This window comes from Kogia breviceps, chromosome 15 (assembly GCF_026419965.1).
Source record: "Kogia breviceps isolate mKogBre1 chromosome 15, mKogBre1 haplotype 1, whole genome shotgun sequence".
In the NCBI taxonomy this organism is placed as follows: Eukaryota; Metazoa; Chordata; class Mammalia; order Artiodactyla; family Physeteridae; genus Kogia; species Kogia breviceps.
The window spans coordinates 82,026,282-82,053,835 of NC_081324.1; the positions used below are offsets into that span (position 1 = coordinate 82,026,282).

At 49.4% G+C, this 27,554-nt stretch overlaps 2 protein-coding genes across 8 annotated transcripts in view; one reads left to right on the forward strand and one right to left on the reverse strand.

Annotated features, from left to right (window-relative positions):
• Positions 1 to 584: 584 nt before the first annotated feature.
• Positions 585 to 17,523, forward strand: P2RX4 (purinergic receptor P2X 4). Of its 3 annotated transcripts, XM_059039587.2 has the most exons (13): positions 754 to 966; positions 1,692 to 1,910; positions 5,159 to 5,306; positions 8,294 to 8,365; positions 8,482 to 8,554; positions 8,993 to 9,089; positions 12,728 to 12,808; positions 12,913 to 13,054; positions 13,152 to 13,288; positions 15,703 to 15,796; positions 15,918 to 15,983; positions 16,344 to 16,439; positions 16,928 to 17,523. In XM_059039587.2, the coding sequence occupies exons 3-13, from the start codon at positions 5,193 to 5,195 to the stop codon at positions 16,952 to 16,954; spliced, it is 999 nt and encodes a 332-aa protein (XP_058895570.1). In that variant the 5' UTR covers positions 754 to 966; positions 1,692 to 1,910; positions 5,159 to 5,192; the 3' UTR covers positions 16,955 to 17,523. The 3 variants fall into 3 exon arrangements, with proteins under 3 accessions (XP_058895569.1, XP_058895570.1, XP_058895571.1); XM_059039586.2 differs by lacking the exon at positions 1,692 to 1,910 and having other exon boundaries at positions 585 to 821; XM_059039588.2 differs by lacking the exon at positions 1,692 to 1,910 and having other exon boundaries at positions 760 to 966.
• Positions 17,524 to 19,292: 1,769 nt separating this feature from the next.
• CAMKK2 (calcium/calmodulin dependent protein kinase kinase 2) overlaps positions 19,293 to 27,554 on the reverse strand; it is a 58,072-nt gene continuing 49,810 nt past the window's right edge. For all 5 annotated transcript variants that reach the window (XM_067015044.1, XM_059039572.2, XM_067015045.1 and 2 more), the window contains one exon: positions 19,293 to 22,528. In XM_067015044.1, coding sequence (XP_066871145.1) covers positions 22,456 to 22,528 — 73 coding nt within the window. In that variant the 3' untranslated portion in view covers positions 19,293 to 22,455. The remainder of the gene's footprint in view (positions 22,529 to 27,554) is intronic.

Here is a 27,554-nt window from a genome sequence, read left to right on the forward strand (position 1 = left end):
AGAGTACCGGATATTTAGGCTTTCCCTCCTGCAGCGAGAAGGCAGCGCTGCCCCCCATTGGAGCCTGCAGGAGAGAGGCTGCTCTTTCCCCTAAGCTGTCCCCAGCGCCTCACCTCGCCCCACCCCACCCCCAGCTCACTCCTAGACACCCACGGGGGTCGCTCATTACCCCTCCCGCCCCTGGAGGGGGTATCTCGTTCCCAAGGGGGTGGTCACTCTCCCCTTGAGGGACCTATCTCCCCTGAGCGTCACCGGTCCTCCCTGGTCCCCCTCATAGGGTCATTCGTTCCTGAAGGAGAGGTCATCCCGTCCCTGTAGAGCCCATCCTCCTTGAGGGGGGGTCGCTCGTTCCACCAGGCCCTCTGGGAGGGTCATTATTCCCCCGTCCCTCTCCAGAGGGGGGTCATTCGTTCCCAATGAGGCGGTCACCCCCTGCCCCAGGCCCCATTCCCCCCGAGAGGGTCGCTCTCCCCCGGCCCTCCTGAGGCGGCGAGGCACTCGTACCCGAGGGGGAGGCCACGCCTTTCGCCCGGCCCCGTCCCCCGAGGGTCAGCGCCGCCTCCTTCCGGGCCCTCCCCCACCAACGGCCGCGCCGGGCGGGGCTCCCGTGCGGGGAAGCGGCAGTGGGTCCGGCTACCGGGTCCAGAGCGCGGAGCCGGGCGGCGCGGCGGCGGCGGGGCGCCAACCATGGCGGGCTGCTGCGCGGTGCTGACGGCCTTCCTGTTCGAGTACGACACGCCGCGCATCGTGCTCATCCGCAGCCGTAAAGTGGGGCTCATGAACCGTGCGGTGCAGCTGCTCATCCTGGCCTACGTCATCGGGTGAGCGCGGCCGCGGGCGACGACCCCGAGGGGTCCCGGGGACAGGGGGTGACCCGACGGCCGGGAACTCCCCCTTCTGGGTCCCGGCCACGCACCTGCTCATCCTGGCCTAGGTCTTCGGCCGAGCCCCGCGAGCGCTCTCCAGGTGGGGTCCAGGGGACAGCGACCCGAAGCCAGGGGTACATCCCTACTCCCCCAACCCTCCACCCACGACCCTAGCCACCAGGGGCACGGTCTCTGTGCCGGCTCTGCGTCCAGAGGCTGCTTTGATGTTGTGTCTCGAAGGCAAAGCCTAGCTAGACCTTCATCCTCGCCATTCATGCTTCCTGTCCCTTCTGACTTGCTCCATGATGTCCTTTGGCTGGGAGTGGGAGGGCTTTGCCCTAAATGACTCACTCTTTGCTCTTCACTTCCCATTCTGATGATCTGCTGACAGAAACCAAGGTTTGTGATTTCCACTTGGTTCCTTTTGGGTCTGTGACTTCCTGTCCTTTCCTTTGAGCATCATATGGTAACCCAAGATAATAGAGAGGTCACACTTTCAAAAATCACTTAAAGTTCAGTTCCTTCCTTTTATGGGGTTGTTGGAGTTTTTGGTATAGGCCTTAGACTCATCGTTCCCCATGCGGCCCTCTTTGCTTATATGCCCCTCCACCATCAGTCCTCACCTAGTGCTTAATTTTAATTGATGCACCCTTACAGTGTAATAAAACTCGAGAGGAGGTGGAAATTAATTTACCAACTGGGCCCGCTTTCAAGGTCCACCTGGGGTGTTATGGTGTCTACATCTGCTGAGCTGACAGATGTTACCTGCTGCATCGTGGGGGGGGAGGGTTGTTTGTTTGTTTTTGTTTTTGTTTTTCTTAAAAGGCGTAATACAGTGTTCCCCAGACAGCACATAGAGTTATTTGGGAATCTTTAAAAAATACTGACTGCTGGCTCTCAGACCCAGACTTTCTGATTCAAGTGCTGTAGAGTATGACCAACTCCCCAGGTGATTCTGATGTGCAGCAAATTTTGGGAACCAGTGTCCTAGTGTTTCCCAAACCTACCTGAACATGAAGGACTCATCTGAGGAATTGTTTAAAGGTAACAGGACACCATCCCCCGCCTCCCCCTGACCCTGGGGTGGGGCTTGGAATCTGTTAACACTGCCCAAGGGAATCTGTATGATCCGGCAGGTTTGGCTTCTACCATCTATCAGCGCAGCCTCAGTAGGTACTGACAGTAGTCAGTAAAAGGGCTTTCCAGGTATGAACTCTGCATCAGAACCACTTGGCCTACCCCCAGGTTTGGACTCTAAGTCACATTAAGTACCATCACAACCAACTCCTTGCCCCCCAGTGATTGTGACGCACCCTTAAATTTTGAGACCCGCTACAAGCTGCTTAACTAAACTCATATTGCTGGGTTGGACCTGAAGCATTTGGAATCAGGAGCTGTCATGCAGCTTTTTCCTTTTGGCTTTTGCTGCTCATACAAGAATCAGTTTACATCTACTTTAGGGTATCTGTAAAGTTCTAGACTGCATACAGTATATCTGCACTTGTACAATGTGGTAGCCAGGAGTCACATGAAACTGTTGAGCATTTGAAACATCCCTACTCCAAATTGAGATGTGCTATCACTGTAAAATGCATGCCACATTTCGAGGACATAGTACAAAAACCAAATATCATATTAATATATCTTATATTGATAGCATTAACATATATTGGATATGCTGAGTTACATAAAACATATCATTAAGGGCTTCCCTGGTGGCGCAGTGGTTGAGAATCAGCCTGCCGATGCAGAGGACACTGGTTCGTGCCCCGGTCCGGGAAGATCCCACATGCCGCGGAGCGGCTGGGCCCGTGAGCCATGGCCGCTGGGCCTGCACGTCTGGAGCCTGTGCTCCGCAACGGGAGAGGCCGCAACAGTGAGAGGCCCGCGTACCACAAAAAAAAAAAAAAAAAAAACATATCATTAAAATTAATTTTACCTGTTACTTTTTACTTTTTAACATGGCTACTAGAAATGTTGAAATTACACGATTCACATTGTATTTCTGTTGGACAGTGCAGCTTTATTGGATTCCTATGGAGTGTTGTCTGCCTCTATCATGAGGATTTTTTTTTTTTTTTTTTTTGCGGTACGCAGGCCTCTCACTGTTGTGGCCTCTCCTGTTGCGGAGCACAGGCTCCGGACGCGCAGGCTCAGCAGCCACGGCTCACGGGCCTACCCGCTCCACAGCATGTGGGATCTTCCCAGACCAGGGCACGAACCCATGTCCCCTGCATCGGCAGATGGACTCTCAACCACTGCGCCACCAGGGGAGCCCATCATGAAATTTTTTAAGCAGTAAATGCTTTGCTTTTATGCATCTTGCTGTGATCAGATCTGACTCAGGATCTGAATTTAGGGCTTTTAAGAAAAATTTTTTAAAAACTCATCTCTTAACTTTATGATTCAATTCATCTTGGTGAAATTGTGGTCTCTTTTCCAGTAGTGACCAAAGGTAATCCTTCCTCAAAAAGAGACTGAACAGGACTTCCCTGGTGCTCCAGTGGTTAAGACTGTACTTCCAATGCAGGGGGCACGGGTTCAATTCTTGGTCAGGGAACTAAGATCCTGTGTGCTGAATGGCCAAAAAAAAAAAAAAAAAGAGAGAGAGAGACTGAACACTTCTCAGTTATCTAATTGTATTATCAGTCACAGGATGAGGTAATAGTTATTTACATAGTGATTGGGGTGAAACTATGTGTCTCTGACTTAACAACTCACTGTCCAGTCAGCCCTCCGTATCCTCAGGTTCTGCAGCCACAGATTCAACCAACCACAGATAAAAGATATTAAAAAAAAAAAATTCCAGAAAGTTCCAGAAAGCAAAACTTGAATTTGCCAGCAACTATTTTTACATAGCATTTACATCGTATCTACAACTATTTACATGGCATTTACTTTGTATTAGGTATTATAGGTAACCTAGAGATGATTTAAAGTATAGGGGAGGATGTGCATAGGTTACATGCAAATACTATGCCATTTTTTATAAGGGTCTTGAGCATCTGTGGATTTTGGTATCCTCAAGGGTCCTGGAACCAATAACAATAGTGATTCTGCTCTAAGCTTCTCTGTGTCTGACTACAATTAAATGGAAGCTTATACTGCAGCTGAATTCCTAGAAACCCTGAAGAAGAGGACTTCTTAGGGAAAAAGCCCATCTCTAAGATGGGTCATGAACTTGGAAACTACTCAGACAATAAGTAACCAAATAAGCAAATTTCTGAAGTCTCAGCACCTAGAGCTTATAAGGAGGGGAGAGGGATGCTAGTAGCATTTCTTGATTCTAGAAATTATAACAATAGTAGTCACTATTGATGTTTAACAACAGCTCTGATGGGGAGGAGTTCTGATATGTAGTACTGGCCAATTTCCATGGTGTAAATGCTGCCATTGTGGCCAATTTCAGTCTGCCGATAATGGCTCACAAACATTGTTCCAAGCATTTGACATGCATTAACTCATGTAACCTAACAACAATCCTGTGAAGTCTTGTTATCATTCCCATCTCATAGATGGGAAGAACAGGCACAGAGAGGTTAAGCAGCTTGGCAAAATTTATGCCTAGTGAGTGATGGACTGAGGTAGGCTGGCTTCAGTCTGTTCCAGTGTCCTAACCACTATGCGCCAGTGCCTTCAGATTTTTAATTATTCAGGCTGATAGTGAAGTTCCCACTTCAGAGGAGAGAAATGTACATGTGACCTGAATTCTTAGAGAAAAAGTAAGAAACTATTATACATTTACTTAAAAGATACGATTCTCCTTTCTAGAGGGCATATATAGCATAGAGGGCAAGAAAGGAGACTTCGAAAGCAAAAAGCTTGAGTTCAAATGCTGACTCTGCCATTCACTAGCTGTGTGACCTTGGGCAAGTGACTTAACCTCTCTGAATTACAGTTTTCTCCTCTGTAAAATGGAGACTAATAATGACACCTGCCTTATAAAGTGATCAGTATTAAATCAGTTAATACACATGAAGAGCTTAGATCATTACCTGGCACCTAAACACATTCAAATGGTAACTATCATTATCATAATTTCTATTATCTCATGGTAATTCTGCGGGTCATGGTGCATTGAAAATGTTCAAAATACCTAGTAATAAAGACAGCATTCACTGATCATTTTCTTTGTGCTGATCACTGAGCTAAGTTACAAAGTTAAGCAGCTTTTGCAAAGTCACAACTAGTAAACATCATACTTTCAGCCTCTGGCTACCAGAGGCTCCGTAGCATTAATTCAAATTCATGCAATCCTAATGGCAATTTAAGAGACCTGTTTTATTTTGTAGCTGGGTGTTTGTGTGGCAAAAGGGCTACCAGGAAATGGACTCTGTGGTCAGCTCCGTTACTGCCAAAGCCAAGGGTGTGACCACGACCAACACTTCTAAACTTGGATTCCGGATCTGGGATGTGGCTGATTACGTGATTCCAGCTCAGGTAAGCCTCCCACTGTGTCTCTGTCTAAAGCTCAGGCCTCTAGTTAGCTGCTTTCCCTTCAGTGATTGGCATGCCCAGAGTTCTAACATCACCAATGCCCAGAATGATTGTTTTAGTCCAAGAAAGCAGTGCAGACAGACCTCTTTTTGGCTTAGGGTCGAACAGGTAATATTCAATCAGCTACGTTTCTTCAGCCCTAAAACATGGCTGACTTAAACAGAGGAAGCTTTCCATATGGACATCTGAGTCTGTCGCCGGACTTGAAAAGTGGAAAAGCATATGCTTTAAATCCTGGGAAAAATGCAGGTGGAACTATCACCTTTCCACATTTTGTGGTTTGCTTTATTGTTGTAAACCCACAGGTAAATCTTTTCGGACAGCATAAAAACTTTAACAGCCATTAGAGACCCAAAGCCAAAGAAGAAGGAAACAGCCATACCCATACAGGATTCCATCAGGAACATAGGGAAGGGAAGAAACTGTTTGATGCAGCATCCTAGTCTCCTGTCTGTTAATCCACAAAGCTCCAAGTTAACTATTGACTCTCTTTAACCATGATAATGGCTCTGATCCACAGTCAAACCCCACATATCCCTCCAGATGGCCCACATGCTAGAGTGACTGGGGTGGCCACATGCAGATAAGCTGCCAACTCTTGGCTCAGAGCAAGGACTTCAGAAACTCTCTCTTCAAGTGTGTTCATTTTCCCTCTGCCTTCTCAAGAAAAGGTTCTTGTGGGGTGCCCAGAGAGAAATCAGAGCTAATAAGCCATAAAGGTCAAATGGAACAGGGGAGTCATAGTTTGCTGGAGGAAGCTGGTGCTGTTGGCATGCACCCGTCTCTACAGAGAGACCTCTGCTTCCTACGAAGCCACGGCTTCGTCCTGGCAGGCTCGGAATATCACACTCCGTCTGTTTACTGGACCCACAGAAGGGTACGGCCCCCTGCTTCTGCCCCTCAGTGGAAAGGAACACACAGCAACTCTGCCTTCCATCTCGGATCGGAGCTGGGGGCCGTGTGGGGCTCTCTTCATGAGCTTTCACGATATCCTGCTCCTCCAAAGATGGAACACAAACATCTATTTGCACCGCATCTACTTGGCTCATCTCCAGACTGAAATTTTCCTAAACTTAAAATAGATAAGAAATCGGAAACAAAAAGTAAACCACACTGACTTGTTCAGGTCTAACTCAGGAGAGACACAGGAGCAGCATTCTGTAAACACCAAGCAAGCAGTGTGTCTACATATGGAACACGGGAGCCTGCTAGGGCGCCTGACCCGGGCCTCCTGCCACATCCTCACGCCCCCTCCTGTGGCCATTTCCTCATTTCCCAACATGCTTTGTTCCAGGCCTGTCTTTGAAAGATGCCAACTATTCCCAGAGTGTCTGCCACCTTGTCAGACCTGGGAGTGGAGATGTCTACAGACCCTTTGGTCCCTGAGTTTCCCTGATGGCTCCCAGCACTGACTGCTCTTCTCAGGAGTAGGAAATGCTCAGAGCATTTCATTTTAGAGCACCAGCGCCCAATAAGAAGGAGGTCCAACCAGAATTTGCAGGGCCTTTGTCTTTTTTTTCCTTATACTGGGAGGTCACTGTTAGCAATTCTTCAGTCTCATCCCCAAATGAATTGCTCTCCAGAAACTTTAAATCAACCATTTGGCACCTTCATACTTAGGAGGAGAAAACAAACCTTCTCAAAAGGAGAAGTGTTTTAAAAAAAAAGAAAAAGAGAAGCGTCAGGCTTCCCTGGTAGCGCAGTGGTTAAGAATCCATCTGCCAATGCAGGGGACAATGCACCAGGGTTCGAGCCCTGGTCCAGGAAGATCCCACATGCCGCAGAGCAACTCAGCCCGTGCACCACAACTACTGAGCCTGCGCTCTAGAGCCCGCGAGCCACAACTGCTGAAGCCTGTGCACCTAGAGCCCGTGCTTCGCAACAAGAGAAGCCACCGCAATGAGGAGCCCGTGCACCGCAACCAAGAGTAGCCCCCACTTTCCACAACTAGAGAAAACCCACGCGCAGCAACGAAGACCCAACACAGCCAAAAATAAAATAAATAAGAAAAAAAAAGAAGTGTCAATGGCGAGCCCTGATTGGGTCTTCTGTATAGAATGTTTTATGTATTTATTTTAGTTCCTGTTGGGAAAGAGAACCAGCCAAACTTGAGACCTTTGAGGTCTCGTGTTTTTGCACCTGTGAGGTAATCCGGTTGGCAGAGGATATACTGAGCACTTATTGACTCTTTTCCCTCAACAAGTCAAGCTTTATTAAGGAACCATTTCAGGGTATAGACATGTATTTTTTAACTGAGGTGAAATTCATGTTTCACAGTATTAACCAGTTCAGAAGGAAAAATTCAGTGGCATTTAGCACATTCACGATGTTGTGTACCATCACGTCAGTCTAGTTCCAGAACATTTTCATCAGTCTAAAAGGAAACCCCACACTCACTAAGCTATCATCCCCTTTTCCACCTTCTCCCTCACCCCCTCACCACCACCAATCTACTTTCTGTTCCTGGATTTGCCTGCTCTGTGCATTTCGTATCAATGGGATCATACACCACGTGGCCTTTTGTGGCTGGCTTCTTGGACTCAGCATCCTGTTTTTGAGGTTCGTCCACAATGTAGCCAGGTCTGTGCTTCCTTCCTTTTTATGGCTACGTCATAGTCCCTTACATGTTTGGACCACAATTTGTTTATCTGTTCATCCATTGATAGACACTGAGTTGTTTCCACCTGTAGGCTATTGTGAATGATGGTGCTGTGAACATGTGTGCGAGTATTGGAGTCCCTGTTTTCGGTTAGGTTATAACTCTCATCGATGAGAATGGGAGACCCTAAGATCAGTGTTTTTAACTGTTTTCTGCATGCCACGGAGGGGGGAAATGAAGGCACTGTCCTAGTAAAGGGCCTTCCTTGTGGCTCTGCCTGGCTCTTCTGAAGGTAATATGTGGCACTCTCTCCCCTCTGCCTGCTTTACAGGAGGAAAACTCCCTCTTCATCATGACCAACATGATCGCCACCACGAACCAGACCCAGGGCCTCTGTCCTGAGGTAGGCAGCTTCTTGGGGAAGAGCCTCGGGTCTCATAGCCACCTCTCTGTGCCTGTCCCACTGTGGGTGGGACCAGGCCATGTGAAACCTGTTTTCACTGGTTCTTCTTTTTCCAGATTCCAGATAAGACCACCGTGTGTGAATCCGATGCCAGCTGTACTGCTGGCTCTGCTGGCACCCACAGCAATGGTACAAGCCTGTGGCTGTGACTCCACGGTAGACGCTTAGCCTGGGGAGGGCAGCCCCCGACCAAACTGCCTCCCCTGTGGGCCCCCTCTCAGAGGGAAACCTCCGGGATGGAGAAATCCCCCACACAAGCCTGGGAGAGACTGGGGTCCTGGGACCCTCTTGACATTCATCTCTGTCACCTGCGCCCCAGAAGCCATCCCAGATCTTGCCCTGTCCTGTGGCTTGGCTTCACCCCAGCCCTGCAGTTGCCAAAGCAGTGATGTGGCTCGGACTCAGACAACTCTTTTCCTCCAAGTTGAATTTCTGGATGCTGTCTAAATCCCAGAATTAGACTAGTTTAAGATTGATTGCATAGGATGCATGGTGGAGTTTCTACTCTGCCTCACAAAGTAGAAAGTAGGAGACCCCCATAGACCTGGGTGCCCCTCGCCCCTGTAGGAGTTGCGACGGGAAGGTGCGTGCCGTTCAATGAGACCATGAACACATGCGAGGTGGCAGCCTGGTGCCCGGTGGAGGATGACACACAAGTGCCAACGTGAGTCCTGCCAGAGGGACAGAAATATCCTAAATGCTGGGTCTCGGGCCTGAGAGAGGTGGCAGGGGAGTTGTGGCTTTGTGCTCTTGATGTCAGCCTGTGGAGTCAGGCTTCCCTGGGCTGGCAGTTCTCAACCACAAGGCAGCAACCGTCAGTAGCTAGTGGGCCACGGTGTTTGTCACTCATGGTAAGAGTGCAGATGACTTATTGCTACATTAGGCCTCTGTCAGTTGCAAGTAACTGACAGGAAACAGTTCTCAGGGCCTTAAACGGGTGTGTACACACACACGCACGCACACTTGCACAGTGGGGGCGGTTTGTTGTTCAACTAACCACAGAGATCCCAGCACGGCTAGACCTGGGGCTTGAAGGACAGCGTCCGGGTCGCCACCTCTTGGCTCGGCTTCCCTCCGTGGTGGCTTCGTTTGCAGGACCCGTGGCGTGGTCCCTAGCCTCCCTGCCCAGCTGTCCATAGAGACTCTAGACCTGTCCATCTTCACAGCTTCAGCCACATCTGTCAACCCATCCAACCCATCACTGTGGCGGGGGGATGGATTTTGGTTATGGCTCTGGCCTGGGTCATGTGCCTTCCTAGCTAGCTGGGGAGTCAGACCCACCCAAATGACACAGGTTGAGAGTGGGGGAGGGTGTGGCTTTTAAAGGAAGCATGGGGTTCTGTTACCAGAAAAAAGGTACAGATGCTGGGCAGGAAAATTATTAATGTCCGTTAAAGTGTGTTTTATAAACTAGGTCAGGTTCAAGGTTGCCTAGAATAACATTCTTCCTAACTGCGATCAGCTGTGCTGTGAGTGGGTGGAGTCAGAAGTAATGCTCTGGGAACTGCTGGCAACCTGGGGCCTTTCGTACTCAGCGTTCAGACTGAGGCCTAGATAAGCCCGGGGAGCAGGTAACCACGTGAACCTCCTCCTGGGTGTGTCGCAACACAAGAGAATGGTGAGGACTGCGGATTGCCGAGGGCGGCAGCTCAGGCAAAGGAGGGAAATACTAGAAGGCGAGGAATCCGAGCATTCTGGAGCTGGAAAGGATTTTATGGAGCCGGTGGCCATGTGTGGCTGCTGAGCACTTGACATGCAGCTGGGTCCAAAATGAGCTCTCAGGGTAAAATCACTCCAGGTTCTGAGGGCTCGTTATTTAAAAAAATATATATATATGTAGTATCTCATTAATAACATTCTATGTTGTTTACGTTGGAGTAACATAGATATATTGGCTTATTACAGAAAAGTTCATTTCGCTTGTTTCTTTTTACTTTATTTTTGGCTGCGAAGCATGTGGGATCTTAGTTCCCCGATCAGGGATGGAACCAGCGCCCCCTGCAGTGGAAGTGCAGAGTCCTAACCACAGGACCGCCAGGAATTCCCTCTTCTTACTTTTTTTTTTTTTTTTTTTGCGGTACGTGGGCCTCTCACTGCTGTGGCCGCTCCCGTTGCGGAGCACAGGCTCCGGACGCACAGGCGCAGCGGCCACGGCTCCCGGGCCCAGCCGCTCCGCGGCATGTGGCATCTTCCCGGACCGGTGCACGAACCCGCGTGCCCTGCATCGGCAGGCGGGCTCTCTCAACCACTGCGCCACCAAGGAAGCCCCGTCTCTTTTTACTTTTTAATGTAGCTACTAGGAAATTGTAAATTACAGTGTGGTTTGTGCCTCACAGCATATTTTCAGCAGACAGTGCTGTTATGGATCTTTTTTTTTTTTTGGAGTATAATTGCTTCACAATGTTGTGTTAGTTTCTCCTGTACAATGAAGTGAATCAGCTATATGTTTTCCTATATCAGCGCTGTTATAGATCTAATCCAGTGTAGGATGATTTTTCAGTGTACACCGATACAGGAAACTTCAGCACTGAGTCACACGGAGAGAAAGGTCTTCCCCATCTCTGCTCTTATTCAGCCCCTAGCTGATGTCAAGGAGGAGATCCTGGTCTGGAGTATCTTCAATCTCTCTCTGTCCCTCGCTGATTTCCATTTCTCACCGAGAACAAGCCCCAGGCTCAGCACCTTGGGCTGTCAAAAATATGTACCACAGCTTGTAATGACATTGTTCTTAGTTATATTTATTTGAACGATGACCTCTAACTTGTGGCAGACGATATTTTTTATCGTCATGATGGAAAGTTTTATTTCAAAATGAATGTCAGTTAAAAAAAAAAAAAAAAAAAAGTGAGTTGATCCCAAAGGTGGAAACAACTCAAATGTCCATCAACAGATTGTGGTGAACATGTACAATGGAATGTTATTGAGCCATAAAAAGGAATGAATAAAAAGCTCTGACACAGGCCACCACAGGGATGAACCTCAAAAACATGCTAAGTGCAAGAAGCCAGACACAAAAAAGTCACATACTGTCTGATCCCATTCATATGAAATGTCCAGAATAGACAAATCCATAGAGAAAGAAAGTAGCTTGGTGGTTCCCGAAGGCTGAGGGGAGGGGAGAATGGATAGTAGCTGCTTGATGGGCAAGCAGTTTGCTTTCGGGGTGATAAAGATGCTCTTGAACTAGATAGAGGTGATGGTTGTATAACACTGCGAATGTGCTTCACGCCACTGAATTGTATACTTTAAAATGGTTCATTTTATGTTCTCGGAATTTCACCTCGATTTTTTTTTTAAAGGAGGGTTAATCTTAAAGACAGGTATTACACATGAGGCACACAGTGGTATAGGGAGTGACAGAAGTTTGAGAAACCTTGATGTAGCCCATCCCCTTGATACAGGGACGAGGGAATTCAAAGCCCCAGAAGAAGTGCCTTGGTCAAGGTCTTTGTCAGCGGTAGCGACAGGCTCAGCTCTCCACATTGTGTGGCCTCATCACTGGCCTTGCTCCTTTCTCAGCGTGGGGAAGACTGCTGAGGTTTTTTATAGCTTCAAAGCTTCCACCTGGGGAGCTTCCCTGGCGGTCCAGTGCTTAAGACTCCGTGCTTCCACTGCAGGGGGCACGGGTTTGATCCCTGGTTGGGGAACTAAGATCCTGTATGCCATGTGGTGCAGCCAAACAAACAAACAAAAAGATTCCGCCTGGGTCAGGGGGCCCCCCTACTGAGGGGTCAGTCTACAGTGCCAGTTTCTCCTGTAGAAACCCTCCAAAGCAGTGGGGTCCCCTTGGGGAATTCAACGCCTACTGTCAGCAGGAGCTGATGTGGCACTTCCAAGAGGCGGTGCAGCAGCAGACATGCACTTGTTGTGTCCAGCCTGTAGGTGAATTCACCTTTGCTTTTGCTTCTTAAACCAGATCTGTTGAGCATTCCCGAGAATACCTGAGGGAGGTAAGCCCTGAAACCCAGCACCTGCCGGATGAGTGATTTCTAGTGAGGCCACGAGGCACCACCCCTCCCGCCCTTGGTTAGCTATTCCTCAGGTTCTTAAATCCCCACTGCCTTGAAGGAAGAGGCCCGGCCCTTCCATGACTGGAAGAAGTCAGAAGCCTTGGTCTGCAGTCTCCTCTCTTGACCTAGTGTTTACGCAGAGGAAAGTAGAAAAGACAAGATATGTTTTACTTTGATCTTGGCAAAGTGACATTGTAAGACACGTGGATGCGACTTAAAAATATCACCTAGGTATATTAGGAGTGTACATATGTTTGTCCTTTTATTAACAATACGCTGTAATTTTTTTCAGGCCTGCTTTTTTAAAGGCTGCAGAAAACTTCACTCTTTTGATTAAGAACAACATCTGGTATCCCAAATTTAATTTCAGCAAGTAAGTGGTGGCCGGCTGTGTGAATTCACCAGTGTCTTGGAGAAACTTTTGGCTCTTCCTTGAGGTTTTCCTTGCTCCTATTTTCTGCTTCCTCCCAACTTTAGGAGGAATATCCTCCCCAACATCACCACTGCCTACCTCAAAACGTGCATTTATGACACTAAAACAGACCCCTTCTGCCCCATATTCCGACTTGGCAAAATAGTGGAGAACGCAGGGCACAGCTTCCAGGACATGGCTGTCGAGGTAGGTGTAGGTCCTGGCTTTTCTAACACAGTCTTTGACACATCTCCTCCTAGAAGGGCCCTGAGGAAAGCTTGCTCTGTCTGTCCGCAACCCACAGGGAGGCATCATGGGCATCCAGATCAAGTGGGACTGCAACCTGGACAGAGCCGCCTCCCGCTGCTTGCCCAGGTATTCCTTCCGCCGCCTGGACACCCGGGACGTGGACCACAACGTGTCCCCAGGCTACAATTTCAGGTGGGTGTGAGATTGGGCCCCATTCCTCATGTGCTGGGGGGATGGTAGTTGCATCACTCCCCAGTGGGGGCCTCCACGCCCACCCAAGACCAGCACTCAGGCAGCACCCCAAGGGCAGGTGGGGAGGCGTGTGCCAGGGAGAGTGGTCCAAGCAGGGCCTTGCCCCTGTGGCATCCCGACCTGTGAGAGCCCTCCTCGCCTTTTCTTGCCTCCAGAACGACTGTCTGCTTAGCTTTCCTGGGCCGGCCAGCCTCAGCCAGTACCCTGCTGGGGTTTTTTTCTTTCTTTTTTTTTTTTTGGCTGTGCACTTGTGGGATCTTAGTTCCCCGACCAGGGATTGAACCCAGGCCTCCTGCAGTGCAAGTGCGGAGCCCTAACCACTGGACCGCCAGGGAAGGCCCTCTGCTCACTCATTTTGAGGAGTGGATGAACCTGTGGTCCTCCAGTCCAAAGGCCTCTGGGGCCTGATCCATGAATTGGTTTCTCAGTTGATCTGGCCTCCAGAATCTCCAAGGTGCAGGGGATACAAGTTTTAGCCTCAAGAAAGGCCTTTGCTGGTCTTTCCCTGCTAGAAGTGCTGTGTATTTGTTCCCTGGGGCTGCCGCAACAAATGACCGCAGACTGGGTGGCTTGAAACAGCAGGAATCTGTTCTCTCACAGTCCTGGAGGCTGGAAGCCCCAAATCAGTGTGTCAGCAGGCCAGGCTCCTTCCTTGCCTCTTCCAGCTTCTGGTGGCTGCTGACAGTCCTTGGTGGCCCTTGGTTCATAGATACATTACTCAATCTCTGCCTCTGTCGTCACATGGCCTTCTCCTGTCTGTGCCTGTGTCTCTGTGTCCTTTGTCTGTCTTCTTTTACGGACACCAGTCATATTGGATTTGAGGTCTACCCTAATCCAGTATGACTGCATCTTAACTAATTACATCTGCAAAGACCCTATTTCCAAGTAGGGTCAGTGGTGCTCTTTTGCTGCTCTTGTCTCCCTCTGGTGCTGATGTGTGGAATCAAATGCACAGAACATCTGCTGTCCTCTTGAACCGTCTGGCTCACTGATAGAAGGGCAGATCCTTGCATTGTTCCCTAGTAAGGGAGTCAGATTTGCATTGCTCCATCTCTACGGTTACACAGTTTCTTGTAGAAACCACTGTGGAAAACCTCAAGCTTGGGTTGGAACCCCAGAACAGAGAAGCCGATGGGACCCTCACAAGGACACCCATCCCCCTGACCTCACCAGCATCAGGCCCCACCTGAGTTCCCCAGGCCTGGACCATGGCATGGAAGTTGTGGGCCAGACAGATCTCAGGCCACAGCTTAGGCTCCTGGTGGATCCCCTGTATAACACGGGCAGCAAATGGTATCGGTCTCAGTGGTTATCCCCCCAGCATGCCTCTTCGTGTTCTATTTTTGCATGTGGGATCTTAGTTCCTCGACCAGGGGGTTGAACCTGTGTCTCCTGCAGTGGAAGCACAGAGTCCTAACCACTGGACTGCCAGGGAATTCCCCCTCCTAGTGGTCCTTTTTAAATGGTCTTATTGAGATATAGTTCACATACTACACAGTTCACCCATTTAAAGTGTAGAATTCAGTTGTTTTTAGTATATTCACAGAGTTGTGCAACTGTTACCACAGTCAGTTTCAGAACATTTTCATCACCTCAGACCCTTTAGCTCTATCCGTCTATCCCTTCAGCTTCGTCAACCCCTGGCAGCCATTAATCTACCTAATTTGCCGACTCTTGACTTGCATAGGAATGGACTTATACAGTATGTGGCCTTCTGTGACTGGCTTCTTTCACCTAGCATCATGGTTGTTTTCCAGGTTCATCCATGTTGTGGCATTTATCAGTACTTCTCTTTATGGCTAAATAACATTCCGTGGTGTGGATATAACACAGTTTGTTTACCCACTCATCCAACTGATGGATCAATGGTTCTTTAGTACAAAAAATGTCCGCTGCTGAGATGCTCGGTCCCCCCACCCACAAAGCAGACTTGGCCATCACTGCTGGCTGGCCACCTTCTGTTAGTGGCCAGGGTCTCCTTGAGAGAGGCGGGGCTCAGCTGTATCGGGAAGGGCTCTCAGAGGAGGAAGTTCCATTCTAAGTCGTAGGAAGTGAGGGTGATGACAGAGGACGGATCTCTTCGTGCGCCCTCGTGCCAGCAGCCCAGACCCTCTGCCCTGCGGGCCCCAGCGCCCTCCTCCTCAGCAGGCCAGCCCTCCTTCTGCGTGGCTCACGTTAGCCAGGAGAAGCCCCGAGGTGCTCGAGTGTGGTTCGTTCAGCAGGCAGAGCGAGCCCTGAGCCAGTGCCAACTCCGCCAGGGCCTCGGGAGTTCGCTCTCACATCCCTCAGCAGGACCCAGACGCTGTCTCAGGCCTCCCTGTGCCTTTTCCCTCTAACCCGGCCTCCTTTCCCAGGTTTGCCAAGTACTACAACGACCTGAGCGGCACCGAGCGCCGCACGCTCATCAAAGCCTACGGCATCCGATTCGACATCATCGTGTTTGGAAAGGTAGCCTGGCCGCCGGCTCCCCTCGTTCAGAGCCCACCGGTCCTCTTCTGGGCTGGCCAGGGGCAAGGGGCCCTCTCCCCTCCCCTATCACAGCTGCTGCTTTTTCTCCGGTCACTTGCAGGCTGGGAAGTTTGACATCATCCCCACCATGATCAACATTGGCTCCGGCTTGGCGCTCTTAGGGGTGGTGAGTGGCTCACTTAGACCTCTGGCCACCCGCCTGGGGCTGTGACCACCCCCGCCCCCAGCACAGCAAGCTGAGACCCTCTGCTGGCATCCTGGCTCTTCCCCTTGACCCCAGACTTGTTTCTAGGCTCGACCTTCCAGGCTCATTTCCCTTCCCCATCCCCGCCCGCTTCCTCTGGCTCTTCTGCAAGACCACGCCCCTCGGGCCCTAACCTTCCCCTCCCCCCCACCGACCCACCCCAGAGATGGAGGAGCCTTTCATTTCCTTGGAAGACCCCAGGCTTCGTGGGAAGGGGCGCACACAGAGTAATAGGGGCCACAGCCTCCTGCCTCATTCTTTCTTGCCCCGTGCTACGTTCAGGCGACAGTGCTGTGTGATGTCATAGTCCTCTACTGCATGAAGAAAAGATACTACTATTGGGAGAAGAAGTATAAATACGTGGAAGACTACGAGCAGGTAGGTCACCTCCTGAGCTCCCAGCAGCCAGGGAGGTCCAAGCGCCCCACCCCACCTGCCTCTCGCACCAGCGGCGAGAACCCCTAGTGCATTTAGGTGTGTCGTCCACTCAGGCAGTCACACGCGACTCTTGTCACCTGCTCCATTTCTAGACCATCTATTCTAGCCTTTACTTCATACTTCTCTTCAAATGGACTCACTCTTTAAAACCTAGCCTTCATTTTAATCAGTGATGTCTCAGGTTAGTTATGATAATGGATATCATGACAAAACCTCTGCCCACATTCGACTTAAATTCGCCTTGCAGAGCAAGAGGACCTACCTGAATACGCTCAGTTGTGAAGGGCTGTCCAGACGTCCTCAGGGAAAGTGCCCGATTCCCACCTGCCCCAAATGGGCCAGGCTTGCCCGCGGGCAGCACAGGGCGGGTGCACGTGTATCCATAAGCATATCAGCTGACGATAAGCTGACGATATTGTTCTTTGCAGGGTCTTGGCTGTGAGAGGGACCAGTGATGCCCACCCCACGCCTGGGCTTTCCTTGGCCCTCATCAGAGCACAGCAAGGAGGGAGAAAAGGCGGCCTGCCGTGTCACCCCAGAGGAAGTTCCAGATTCTGGGTCAGTCTCCACAAGTACTGCAGGGTTGCCCAGCTGCTCCCATGTCTTGTGTGTAGGGTTTGCGTAGTAAACCGCTGTGCACGTTGGTCACCTCCTGTCTGTGGCTGGGTCACCTCTGCCGTTCCTTCTACTGGGGGTCACTGGGGCAAGCTCTGGCCCGAGGGCAGTGAAGCGGCTGTGGCTACAGGGCCGGGGCCTTCTCCAGGGCCGGGTCTCCTCAGAAGCTCCCATCTCCAGCCCCCTTCGAGACAGGCCTGGTCCTCCGAGGCCCGGCAGCTCCACTCAAGCACTGTATAAGGAAGGCGGGACACCTGGCTGTGCTTGTAGCTCTTCCGGGGCTGCGACTCCTCTCCCCCCACCAGAGGCTTCAACCACGAGGTCATGAGGCGGAGCTAGTGGTTTTCCTTTGAGAAGAGCTACATTGAGATGATTGAGGACCAAACATTAAAACAAATGATTTTCTTAATCTCTCTGTGGTTTCACAACATGAACTGGAACTTTCCTTCCTTCCCCTTTACTTGGACCAGTAAATCCATTTGTTATCCCAGCTCACTGTGCTCCTGAAACAGTCTATTGCTGGAGCTTAGGTTTTTGTGGGGTTTTTTTTCTACTTTAACCTTCTCTTAAAGCCTAAGAAGTTTGATCTTCGTTAGCTTGTGTTCCTATAGAGTTTACGAGATTTTTTCTCTGTGTTGTACTGTTTGTCTTACCGGTGCTTACATTTTACATAAAAGCGTGGGTCTGCACTACAGGGAACAGTTTTAGGTGACACAAAGGTGGCTTATCCTCCCTCCTCATTTGCCTTCCAGAAACCTCCAACCAAAAGCAGCACCCCCTACACCTACCCTGCCACCGATTTGAAATGTTAATGAAGCTATTTCTAGCTTGCCTTCACACCGGCTTTATTCTGCATCAGGTGTTCAGGATCTCCCTAAAGAGAGCAGCCCGCCCCTCCTGCTTGTTATGAATTCATTTGCAACTGCTGAAGGGAACGTTTATTTTAGAAGTGCTCTGCTTCTGCAGCATAAATGGCCAACCCGGGCTTTTCTTGCTCTGGGGAAAAAAGAAAAAAGTTTACAGACCCCTTAGAAGAAGTTCTGGTTCAAGCTACCTTTCTGAAAAATGCCTGCTTGAACACACCAGTCACATGGAGCTGGAATTTTTAGGAAAGGCTTATTATCTTGCAGGCTAAGGAGTGATGGTTACGGGGGTGAGGAAGACTTCCTTCAGCCTCCCTTTTCTAAAATGGAATCTACAGCCAGGTGGGACGAGGGTTGGGGGTGGCATTGCCCTTTAACTCACCAGAATCATCTTGCGTTCTGCTACAGCCCCACTTGTTGGCACTCCTTGGCACTGCCTCTTAAGTAGGTTTCCTTCAGCCTTGCATCCGTGGATGACCTAGGAGATTCTGAAACCCCTAAAACTGTGCAAAGTGATGCACCTGTGTGCATTTTTGCTCGCTTTCATCAGGTTCTCAGTGGGGTCTTTGAACGGGAACACCTGCTCTTGTCTCTGGAAGGCCAGTATTTCACTGTTGTACTTCTGCAGTAATGGAACAGGAATCTTTCAGATTTTATCTACTGTCGCTTGATAACAGGAAACTGAAGTTCAAAGCTAGTAAAGCAATCCTGTGGGCTAGGTTCCCATTTAGAATACAGGGAACCCTCAGCCCGCAGTCTGGAGAAAGCAACCATTCTAAAATAAAATAGTCTCCGGAGGCCGTGAAAACCGGCAACCATCAAGGCTCTGCAGAACACTGAATCTGCTGACAAACTCAGCGTACTTTCTGAGCCTCGGTTTACAGATGATGATCTATAAAATGGGGTTAATACCTGTCTCACGGGTGAAGTGTCACGTTGCGTGCCTACCCACAGGACGTGTTCAGTGTGTGATTAAAACTGCTCCCGTAGCTGCTCGCCTGTTTGGTCTCCATCAGAAGAACCTATCTGTCAGTGACCTGCCTGGCAGAGCAGCGCTTTGCAAGCTTCAGCATACAGGTGAGTCACCTGGGGAATCTTGTGTAAACGGGGCCTGGGAACATGAATTTCTAACCCAGTCCCAGGTGATGCTGATCCGGGGACCACACACTCTGAGTAGCGAGGTACGAGGACATGCTTAAATTAGGGATTTGCTGAGTACATCGGCCCTGATGGGCAGGAAGACATAAGGACAGATGACCTCGAGAGCACTGACTTAATTAAACGACCAACAAAAACATCCCAAAGAGGCCCAGGCTTTGCACCATTTCGCTGTCTGTTTATTTCAAGTTTACAGAGAAGCTTAAACATTTGTGGAAAAACAACGAAGGCTTACTTTTCTCTTAAGTTCATGTACTTTTTAGTGATAAATACACAGTATTTAACTTTGTACACCTGATAAAAGGAAAATGCATAGTAGAAAGGATCAGGAATAAAACAGAAGCATCGGGCATGAAATCAATCACAGGATAGAAAAGTCAGCAATCCCACGAAACTTGGCCCGTAAAGCTGGAGAGAAGATGGGAATCAACGACCTTGAAACCTTCCCTAGCACCTTGGAAGTGAGTGGAGGTCTTGGTTCTTTCCCCTGGCAACGTGAAGCTCCCCTTTGGAAGATGGGTGAGAGCGACAGGTGGAGCCTGCGTCTAAATGCACAGCTTTCCCCTCCTTGTCCTGAAGGGCTTTGAGGAGGGGAGCCCTAACTCACGGAAAAGCCGAGACCAGAGGGGAGATGGCCTCTCGGGCCCCAAGTGCCAGCAAGGGGCTACATAAGGCTTTATGGGAGCCACTGGCCAGGCTGCGGGATAGACGGGGAAGTGGAACGGGACAGAAGATGGGTAGAGAACATGTGCTGCTTCAAAGCCACAGGTGCAGGCCACCACTTGCTTACACCCAACTGGTCCCACAGATGAGCCAGTAATGGAAGAGACGGACAGGCATCCTTTTTGCTCACCTGGAAAAGCTCCTGCCCTTTCCTGACAGAGCCGGCTTTTGAAAACAATCAGCGTTTGTGCTTTAGGAGTGGAGACAAACCCCAAGAGTTTGCGCTCCAAGTAGCTCTAATGCTTTATGTTACAGCCCTCTTTTGCGTATACTTTTCTCAGTGGGGCGGTTCCTTTCCACAGCTTTCTTTGGTGTTTCTTAGTGTAAAAAAAAAAAAAAAAGTAATGAACGTGGGCCTCCCCCAACGCACCCGCCTACATTGCTCAGTGCTGCCTAATTGCTGGCATTTCACATGAGAACCCACAGATGGAGAGTTTCGTGGTGGGAGAAATGGCGTCGCCCGATGCAGTTGTGTAAACACAGGAGGAGTTCTGCAGAGGCTCTGCAGGCTGCCCGCCCTCCCTGGGCGAGCCACTCGGCCAGGCCAGAGTCCAAACAGACAGGCTAGGACTGAGACTAAGGACCGGTTGACCTGAACCACCGCAAGGTGCTCACTGCAAACTAACCAGACCCTGTTCGCTCCCAGGAAGGCTGGAGCCTGTAAATTTAAACAAGCACAGGAGGTGAGAGGAAGTACCAGATTACAGAAAGAAAGCAAGCAGGCCAGAGGCCCCTCCAGCAGATGGGTGTCCTTTGCTCTTGGAAACCAGCATCCTCTAACTCGGTGCTGCTTTTAAGGTAGCATGAAAAGTCTGGCTAAATGACAGTCAAGAGCTTATGAAGCCTGATGGAAGCCAAGAACACCCGGGCTCTGTGAACGTGCTGGACAGGGGGAACAAGGCCTGCTTCTCTGTCTCTGTGCAAAAAGTCCTCGTACCAGCACTGATCAGCCAGAAACTACAGGAAAGCACGTCCTTCTGAGCCCAATTACTGACACTATTTCCCCCAAGCCAGGTTCCACAGAGCACTGGGAATTCCAAAGAAGGAAGGAAGACAAAGTCCTTCCAATTTTCCTCCCTCTTGAACTTCACACTCACCTACGTGTGGCTCTGGAAGAATTCCACTTGAACTGCAACCAAACTTCCCAAGGTTAGTTGGAAGTCAAAAAGGTAAACTTTTTCTTTCTGGACTTCTGGCTACAAAAAGGAACTCCCCGTACAAAGCCCTGGTTCCCTTGGACCTGAGGACTGCTCTAGGTTTCCATAATCTTCTCGTTCCATAATCTTCTCGTAAAGGACGCCCTAAAGTTATTGTATAGATCCAGACAGAGCTTTGCTGGTAAGGATGATCATTTGTGTCTCAGTTGAATGAAAGTATTTCTTAACTGGCCCTCCAGAAACCGGGTAAGTGTTTCCTTGGCTACAACAATCAGCTAGTATTTAAGAAGAAAACAGAACCGTAGCGGCCTCTACAGTACAGAGGTTATAAACAAGGTGAGCTGCTAATATACAGGCATAGATTTCATTGGCTCTAACTCCTATCACATCCCTGAAGCCATGGGAGAGATCCTGGAAGCTCGAAATGATTTCTGAACTGCTCTAGAGTTCAGACTGGTTAGAAAATTGAAAGTATTTTTTGTTGTTGTTTACTCTTAAGCCATGTAATGTACATGGAAGTGTAGGATTTCACCCTGAAGTTTTTGTAATTTAACAAGAGATTTACCAGAGCTCCCTCAACTACTGAAGAAAAGTTTCAGCTTTGAGCGGCTATCATAAAGAAACACACTTGTTCAGTTCTTTAGGGGAGATGTCCCACCACAACCATTGAATGCCCCTCTGAGGCTGGAAAATCCCCCCTGTGAAGCTGTTAGGTGTCAAGCCCTTTCCATTTTCCTGACTACAGGTCTACTCATAAAAAATTTTTAAGTCCTTCTTAGAAGTTGCATCGAAGCTCCCTGCAGCTCCTGAGGGCTAGCCCTGTCCTGACTCCTTGAGTCCACAGTTCTAGAAGGTGCCGCGGTTCGGGGCTTGGGGTTTTGCGCGAAGTCACACCCGCTCCTCCCCTCCCTTTCAAATGCAGCGAGTGTGGTCTCAGACCACACCACCAGTTTCCTGCCAGTTTTCCCCTATTTTCAAACTCCACACACATTCACTTGATATATCTGACATGATTCTGAGTTCACAAGGAAGGATTTTTGGCATAAAAACATTTTAAAAAGCAATTGTCCCCAAATGTACGTGGCTTTGGGTCTGCAACTCCTCACACCCTCCCATTCAGCCAGCCAGTGGCCAAGGTCGATGTCATGGAGTCGTTTTTTTTTTTTTTTTGTCTCCTTTAAAACAATAAAGAAACAAACAAACAAATGGGAAAAACAACAACAACAATAACCAGAGATGATGGTCAAGGCTCTATACACGTGCTCGGTTTCCGTAGGACATGCTGCTATGGAAACGCAGGGCGCGGCCCGCAGAGGTGAGACGTGCATGCGAGGTTGAGGTCCGGCAGCTACTCCATCACCTCGTCCGGCCGCGGAGGATGCGTCCGCTTGCCGGAGCCGGGGGCCAGGTCCCCCCAACTCTCCACGCCTGGGCTGCCTTTCATAAGAGCGCTTCCTCCTCCCCCACAGGAGGCGGGTCGGGGCCCCTGAGGCTGTCTTCGCTGCCTTGCTTCCTGCTCACCAAACAGAAAACCCGTGTTAAGACCCAGCGCAGGGCTTCCCTGGTGGCGCAGTCGTTGAGAGAGCCCGCCTGCCGATGCAGGGGACACGGGTTCGTGCCCCGGTCCGGGAAGATGCCACATGCCGCAGAGCGGCTGGGCCCGTGAGCCATGGCCGCTGAGCCTGCGCGTCCGGAGCCTGTGCTCCGCGACGGGAGAGGCCACGACAGTGAGAGGCCTGCGTACCACAAAAAGAAAAAGAAGGAAAAAAGACCCAGTGCAATGCTGGCACGGCCCTGAACCAAGGTTTCCTGCGGCCCTTCACCACCTGGGACGGACGTTATTTACTTAACTTCTTTTAGATTCTCTCCCCCGTTTTTCTGCTCACATGAAAGTTTCAAAGGAGACTTTGTATCCCCTCTGTAAATGGAAAACCAGCATCATGTGCAAAAATAGCAAGGAACTATAAAAATAGCTGTTAATCTAGGGGCCTAACACCTAAAATCATGGTACATGTCACAAGTCATGTGTGGGCTCCACACTGGGGCCTGTTCACCGAGGGCTTTAGGCGCTAAGCTCTTGCAGGGCAGCAACCGTGACACTTGTCTTCAGCCCCCAGGTGCGTTGCCCGGGGGCAACGAGCAGCATGCCTGACTGGGCCTGGCACACAGTCAGCCTTCAGGAAATGGTCGCCAGCAGAACTGCCCTCCGCACACAGGCCCAAGGGACACCTCCGACAAAGAGAAGGGCCCTCAACTCGGCAATGTGTGATCAGAGCAGGAGACCAAGTTGGTGGGAAGAAGTGTCCTGGTGTCCCCAGCTAGAGCTGCCTGGGGAGACAGACATGGGCAGTGCAATGGGAAATGTGAGGGAAAGTCCCCACGGAGAGGCCCAAACCGTTTGCCATCATCAAGCAAACAGTGCCCCTCCTAAGGGGAGCTGTTGGGCTTGCCACGCAGGACAAATGCCTACTGTGTGCCCTGGGCCCGAAGGGCAACCGCCCTTGCGCGAGGGAAGGGCAAGCGTGATGTCTGTACATTCCTAGGAAGAAACTCCTCTTTGTTTAAAACTCATACTCACTGGCTTTTACGTTTCTGCCAAAGCATAGGGAGTCAAGTCTCCTGGGAGGAGAGTTGTAACTGGATAACCAATGAGGCCCTACAGCCGCCTGCTCACACCAGCTGGTCCCCCTGCAGACAGCTAGTGGGCCATGGGCCCAAGGCCTCTAACGACTGACTGAGCCCTCAGAGCTCCAGAGTGCTGGACCATTGGGACAACCAAAGCATCCCACCTGTGGGCTGAGGGCAAGGGCAGGTAATCCCCAGGTGCTGCTGGGACTGAGGTGAGGGAATAAAGAGGCAGTAAAGTCCTCTGGGCCAATATCAGTCTTTGGTGTCTTGCAACATTGATCTCATTAAAAAGAAAAGGTGAAATAAACAACAGACTTGCACGAAAAGGGAGGCAAACTCTAAAACTGAGGCTGAGAAGAGAAGGGCCCAGCAAAGCCCAGCCTATTAGGCTTCACCCTGTCACCCTGTGAGGCTCAAAGCATAGGCGGGGTCACCACATCATCTGCTGCAGAGACGGCTGGGAACAATTTGGCAGCCTTCGCAGGCTGTTGATGATTGGCTCTGATGGCTAACTGCTGCTTTTCCTGCTCCTTTTTTAAGCATAAATGATCCCCAAATGGTCTTCCTATATTATCATATAAGCATCTGACTCCTATGGTGGCCAATAAATTTCATCTCATAAGCCAACTCCTAGCAAACGGAAACAGCTGCTGCTTCTACAAGAATGTTCACAGCAGCATTATTCATGCATGATAGCCTCCAAAATGGAAACAATGTCCATCACCAGATGAATGGAGAAATAAAATGTGGGTATAACTATACAATGGGATATGATTCAGCCATAAAAAGGAATGAAGTTGGGAGAGGAACCAAGATGGCGGAGTAGAAGGACGTGCTCTCACTCCCTCTTGCGAGAACAACAGAATCACAACTAGCTGCTGGACAGTCATCAACAGGAAGACACTGGAACTCACCAGAAAAGATACCCCACATCCAAAGACAACAGAGAAGCCACAATGAGATGGTAGGAGGGGTGCAATCACAGTAAAATCAAACCCCATAACCGCTGGGTGGGTGACTCACAGACTGGAGAACATTTATACCACAGAAGTCCACCCACTGGAGTGAAGGTTCTGAGCCCCACGTCAGGCTTCCCCACCTGGGGGTCTGGCAACGGGAGGAGGAATTCCTAGAGAATCAGACTTTGGAGGCTAGCAGGATTTGATTGCAGGACTTAGACAGGACTGCGAGAAACAGAGACTCCACTCTTGGAGGGCAAACACAAAATAGTGTGAGCATCAGGACCCAGGGAAAGGAGCTGTGACCCCAGGGGAGACTGAACCAGACCTACCTGCTAGGGTTGGAGGGTCTCCTGCAGAGGCAGGGGGTGGCTGTGGCTCACCATGGGGACGAGGACACTGGTGGCAGAGGTTCTGGGAAGTACTCCTTGGCGTGAGCCCTCCCAGAGTCTGTCATTAGCCCCACCATAAAGCCCAGGTAGGCTCCAGTGTTGGGTTGCCTCAGGCCAAACAACCAACAGGGAGGGAACCCAGCCCCACCCATCAACAGTCAAGAAGATTAAAGTTTTACTGAGCTCTGCCCACCAGAGCAACAGTCAGCTCTACCCACCACCAGTCCCTCCCATGAGGAAACTTACACAAGCCTCTTAGATAGCCTCATCCACCAGAGGGCAGATGGCATGTGGGATCTTGCTGTCTTGCAGAAGCAAGAAGAACTACAATCCTGCAGCCTGTGGAACAAAAACCACATTCACAGAAAGACAGACAAGATGAAAAGGCAGAGGGCTATGTACCAGATGAAAGAATAAGATAAAACCCCAGAAAAACAACTAAATGAAGTGGAGATAGGCAACCTTCCAGAAAAAGAATTCAGAATAATGATAGTGAAGATGATCCAGGACCTTGGAAAAAAGAATGGAGGCAAAGATCCAGAAGATGCAAGAAATGTTTAACAAAGACCTAGAAGAATTAAAGAACAAACGGAGATGAACAATACAATAACCGAAACGAAAACTACACTAGAAGGAATCAATAGCAGAATAACTGAGGCAGAAGAACAGGTAAGTGACCTGGAAGACAGAATGGTGGAATTCACTGCTGTGGAACAGAATAAAGAAAAAAGAATGAAAAGAAATGAAGACAGCATAAGAGACCTCTGGGACACCATTAAATGCAACAACATTTGCATTGTAGGGATCCCAGAAGGAGAAGGAAGAGAGAAAGGACCAGAGAAAATACTTGAAGAGATTATAGTCAAAAACTTCCCTAACATGGGAAAGGAAATAGCCACCAAGTCCAGGAAGCGCAGAGAGTCCCATACAGGATAAACCCAAGGAGAAACATGCCGAGACACATAGTAATCAAATAGGCAAAAATTAAAGACAAAGAAAAATTATTGAAAGCAGCAAGGGAAAAACGACAAATAACATACAAGGGAACTCCCATAAGGTTAACAGCTGATTTCTCAGCAGAAACTCTACAAGCCAGAAGGGAGTGGCATGATATACTTAAAGTGATGAAAGGGAAGAACCTACAACCAAGATTACTCTACCCGGCAAGGATCTCATTCAGATTCGATGGAGACATCAAAAGCTTTACAGACAAGCAAAAGCTAAGAGAATTCATCACCACCAAACCAGCTCTACAACAAATGCTAAAGAAACTTCTCTAAGTGGGAAAAACAAGAGAAGAAAAGGACCTACAAAAACAAACCCAAAACAATTAAGAAAATAGTAATAAGAACAAACATTGGGGCTTCCCTGGTGGTGAAGTGGTTAAGAGTGTGGCCTGCCAATGCAGGGGACACGGGTTCGATCCCTGGCCCAGGAGGATCCCACATGCCGCGGAGCAACTGAGCCCGTGTGCCACAACTGCTGAGCCTGAGCTCGGGAGCCCACAAGCCACAACTACTGAGCCCACGTGCCACAACTACTGAAGCCTACGTGCCTAGAGCCTGTGCTCTGCAACAAGAGAAGCCACAGCAATGGCAAGCCTCCACTTGCCACAACTAGAGAAGGCCCATGCTCAGCAATGAAGACCCAACAGAGCCATAAGTAAATAAATAAATAAATTTATTTAAAAAAAAAAAAGAACATACATATCGATACAACCTTAAACATGAATGGATTACATGCTCCAACCAAAAGATACAGGCTTGCTGAATGGACACAAAAACAAGACCCATATATATGCTGTCTACAAGAGATCCACTTCAGACCTAGGGACACATACAGACTGAAAGTGAGGTGATGGAAAAAGATATTCCATGCAAATGGAAATCAAAAGAAAGCAGTAGTAGCAATATTCACTCCTATCAGATGAAATAGACTTTCAAATAAAGACTGTTGTTACAAGAGACAGGGAAGGACACTACATATTGATCAAGGGATCAATCCAAGAAGAAGATATAACGATTATAAATATATATGCACCCAACACAGGAGCTCCTCAATACATAAGGCAACTGCTAACAGCTATAAAAGAGGAAATTGACAGTAACACAATAATAGTGGGAACTTTAATACCTCACTTACACCAATGGACAGATCATCCAAACAGAAAATGAATAAGGAAGGACAAGCTTTAAATGACACAACAGACCAGAGAGATTTAATTGATATTTATAGGAGATTCCATCCAAAAACAGCAGATTACACTTTCTTCTCAAGTGCGCATGGAACATTCTCCAGGATAGATCACATCTTGGGTCACAAATCAAGCCTCAGTAAATTTAAGAAAACTGAAATCATATCAAGCATCTTTTCTGACCACAATGCTATGAGATTAGAAATGAATTATAGGGGGAAAAAATGTAAAAAACACAGACACGGGCTTCCCTGGTGGCGCAGTGGTTGAGAGTCCGCCTGCCGATGCAGGGGACGCGGGTTCGTGCCCCGGTCCGGGAAGATCCCACGTGCCGCGGAGCGGCTGGGCCCGTGAGCCGTGGCCACT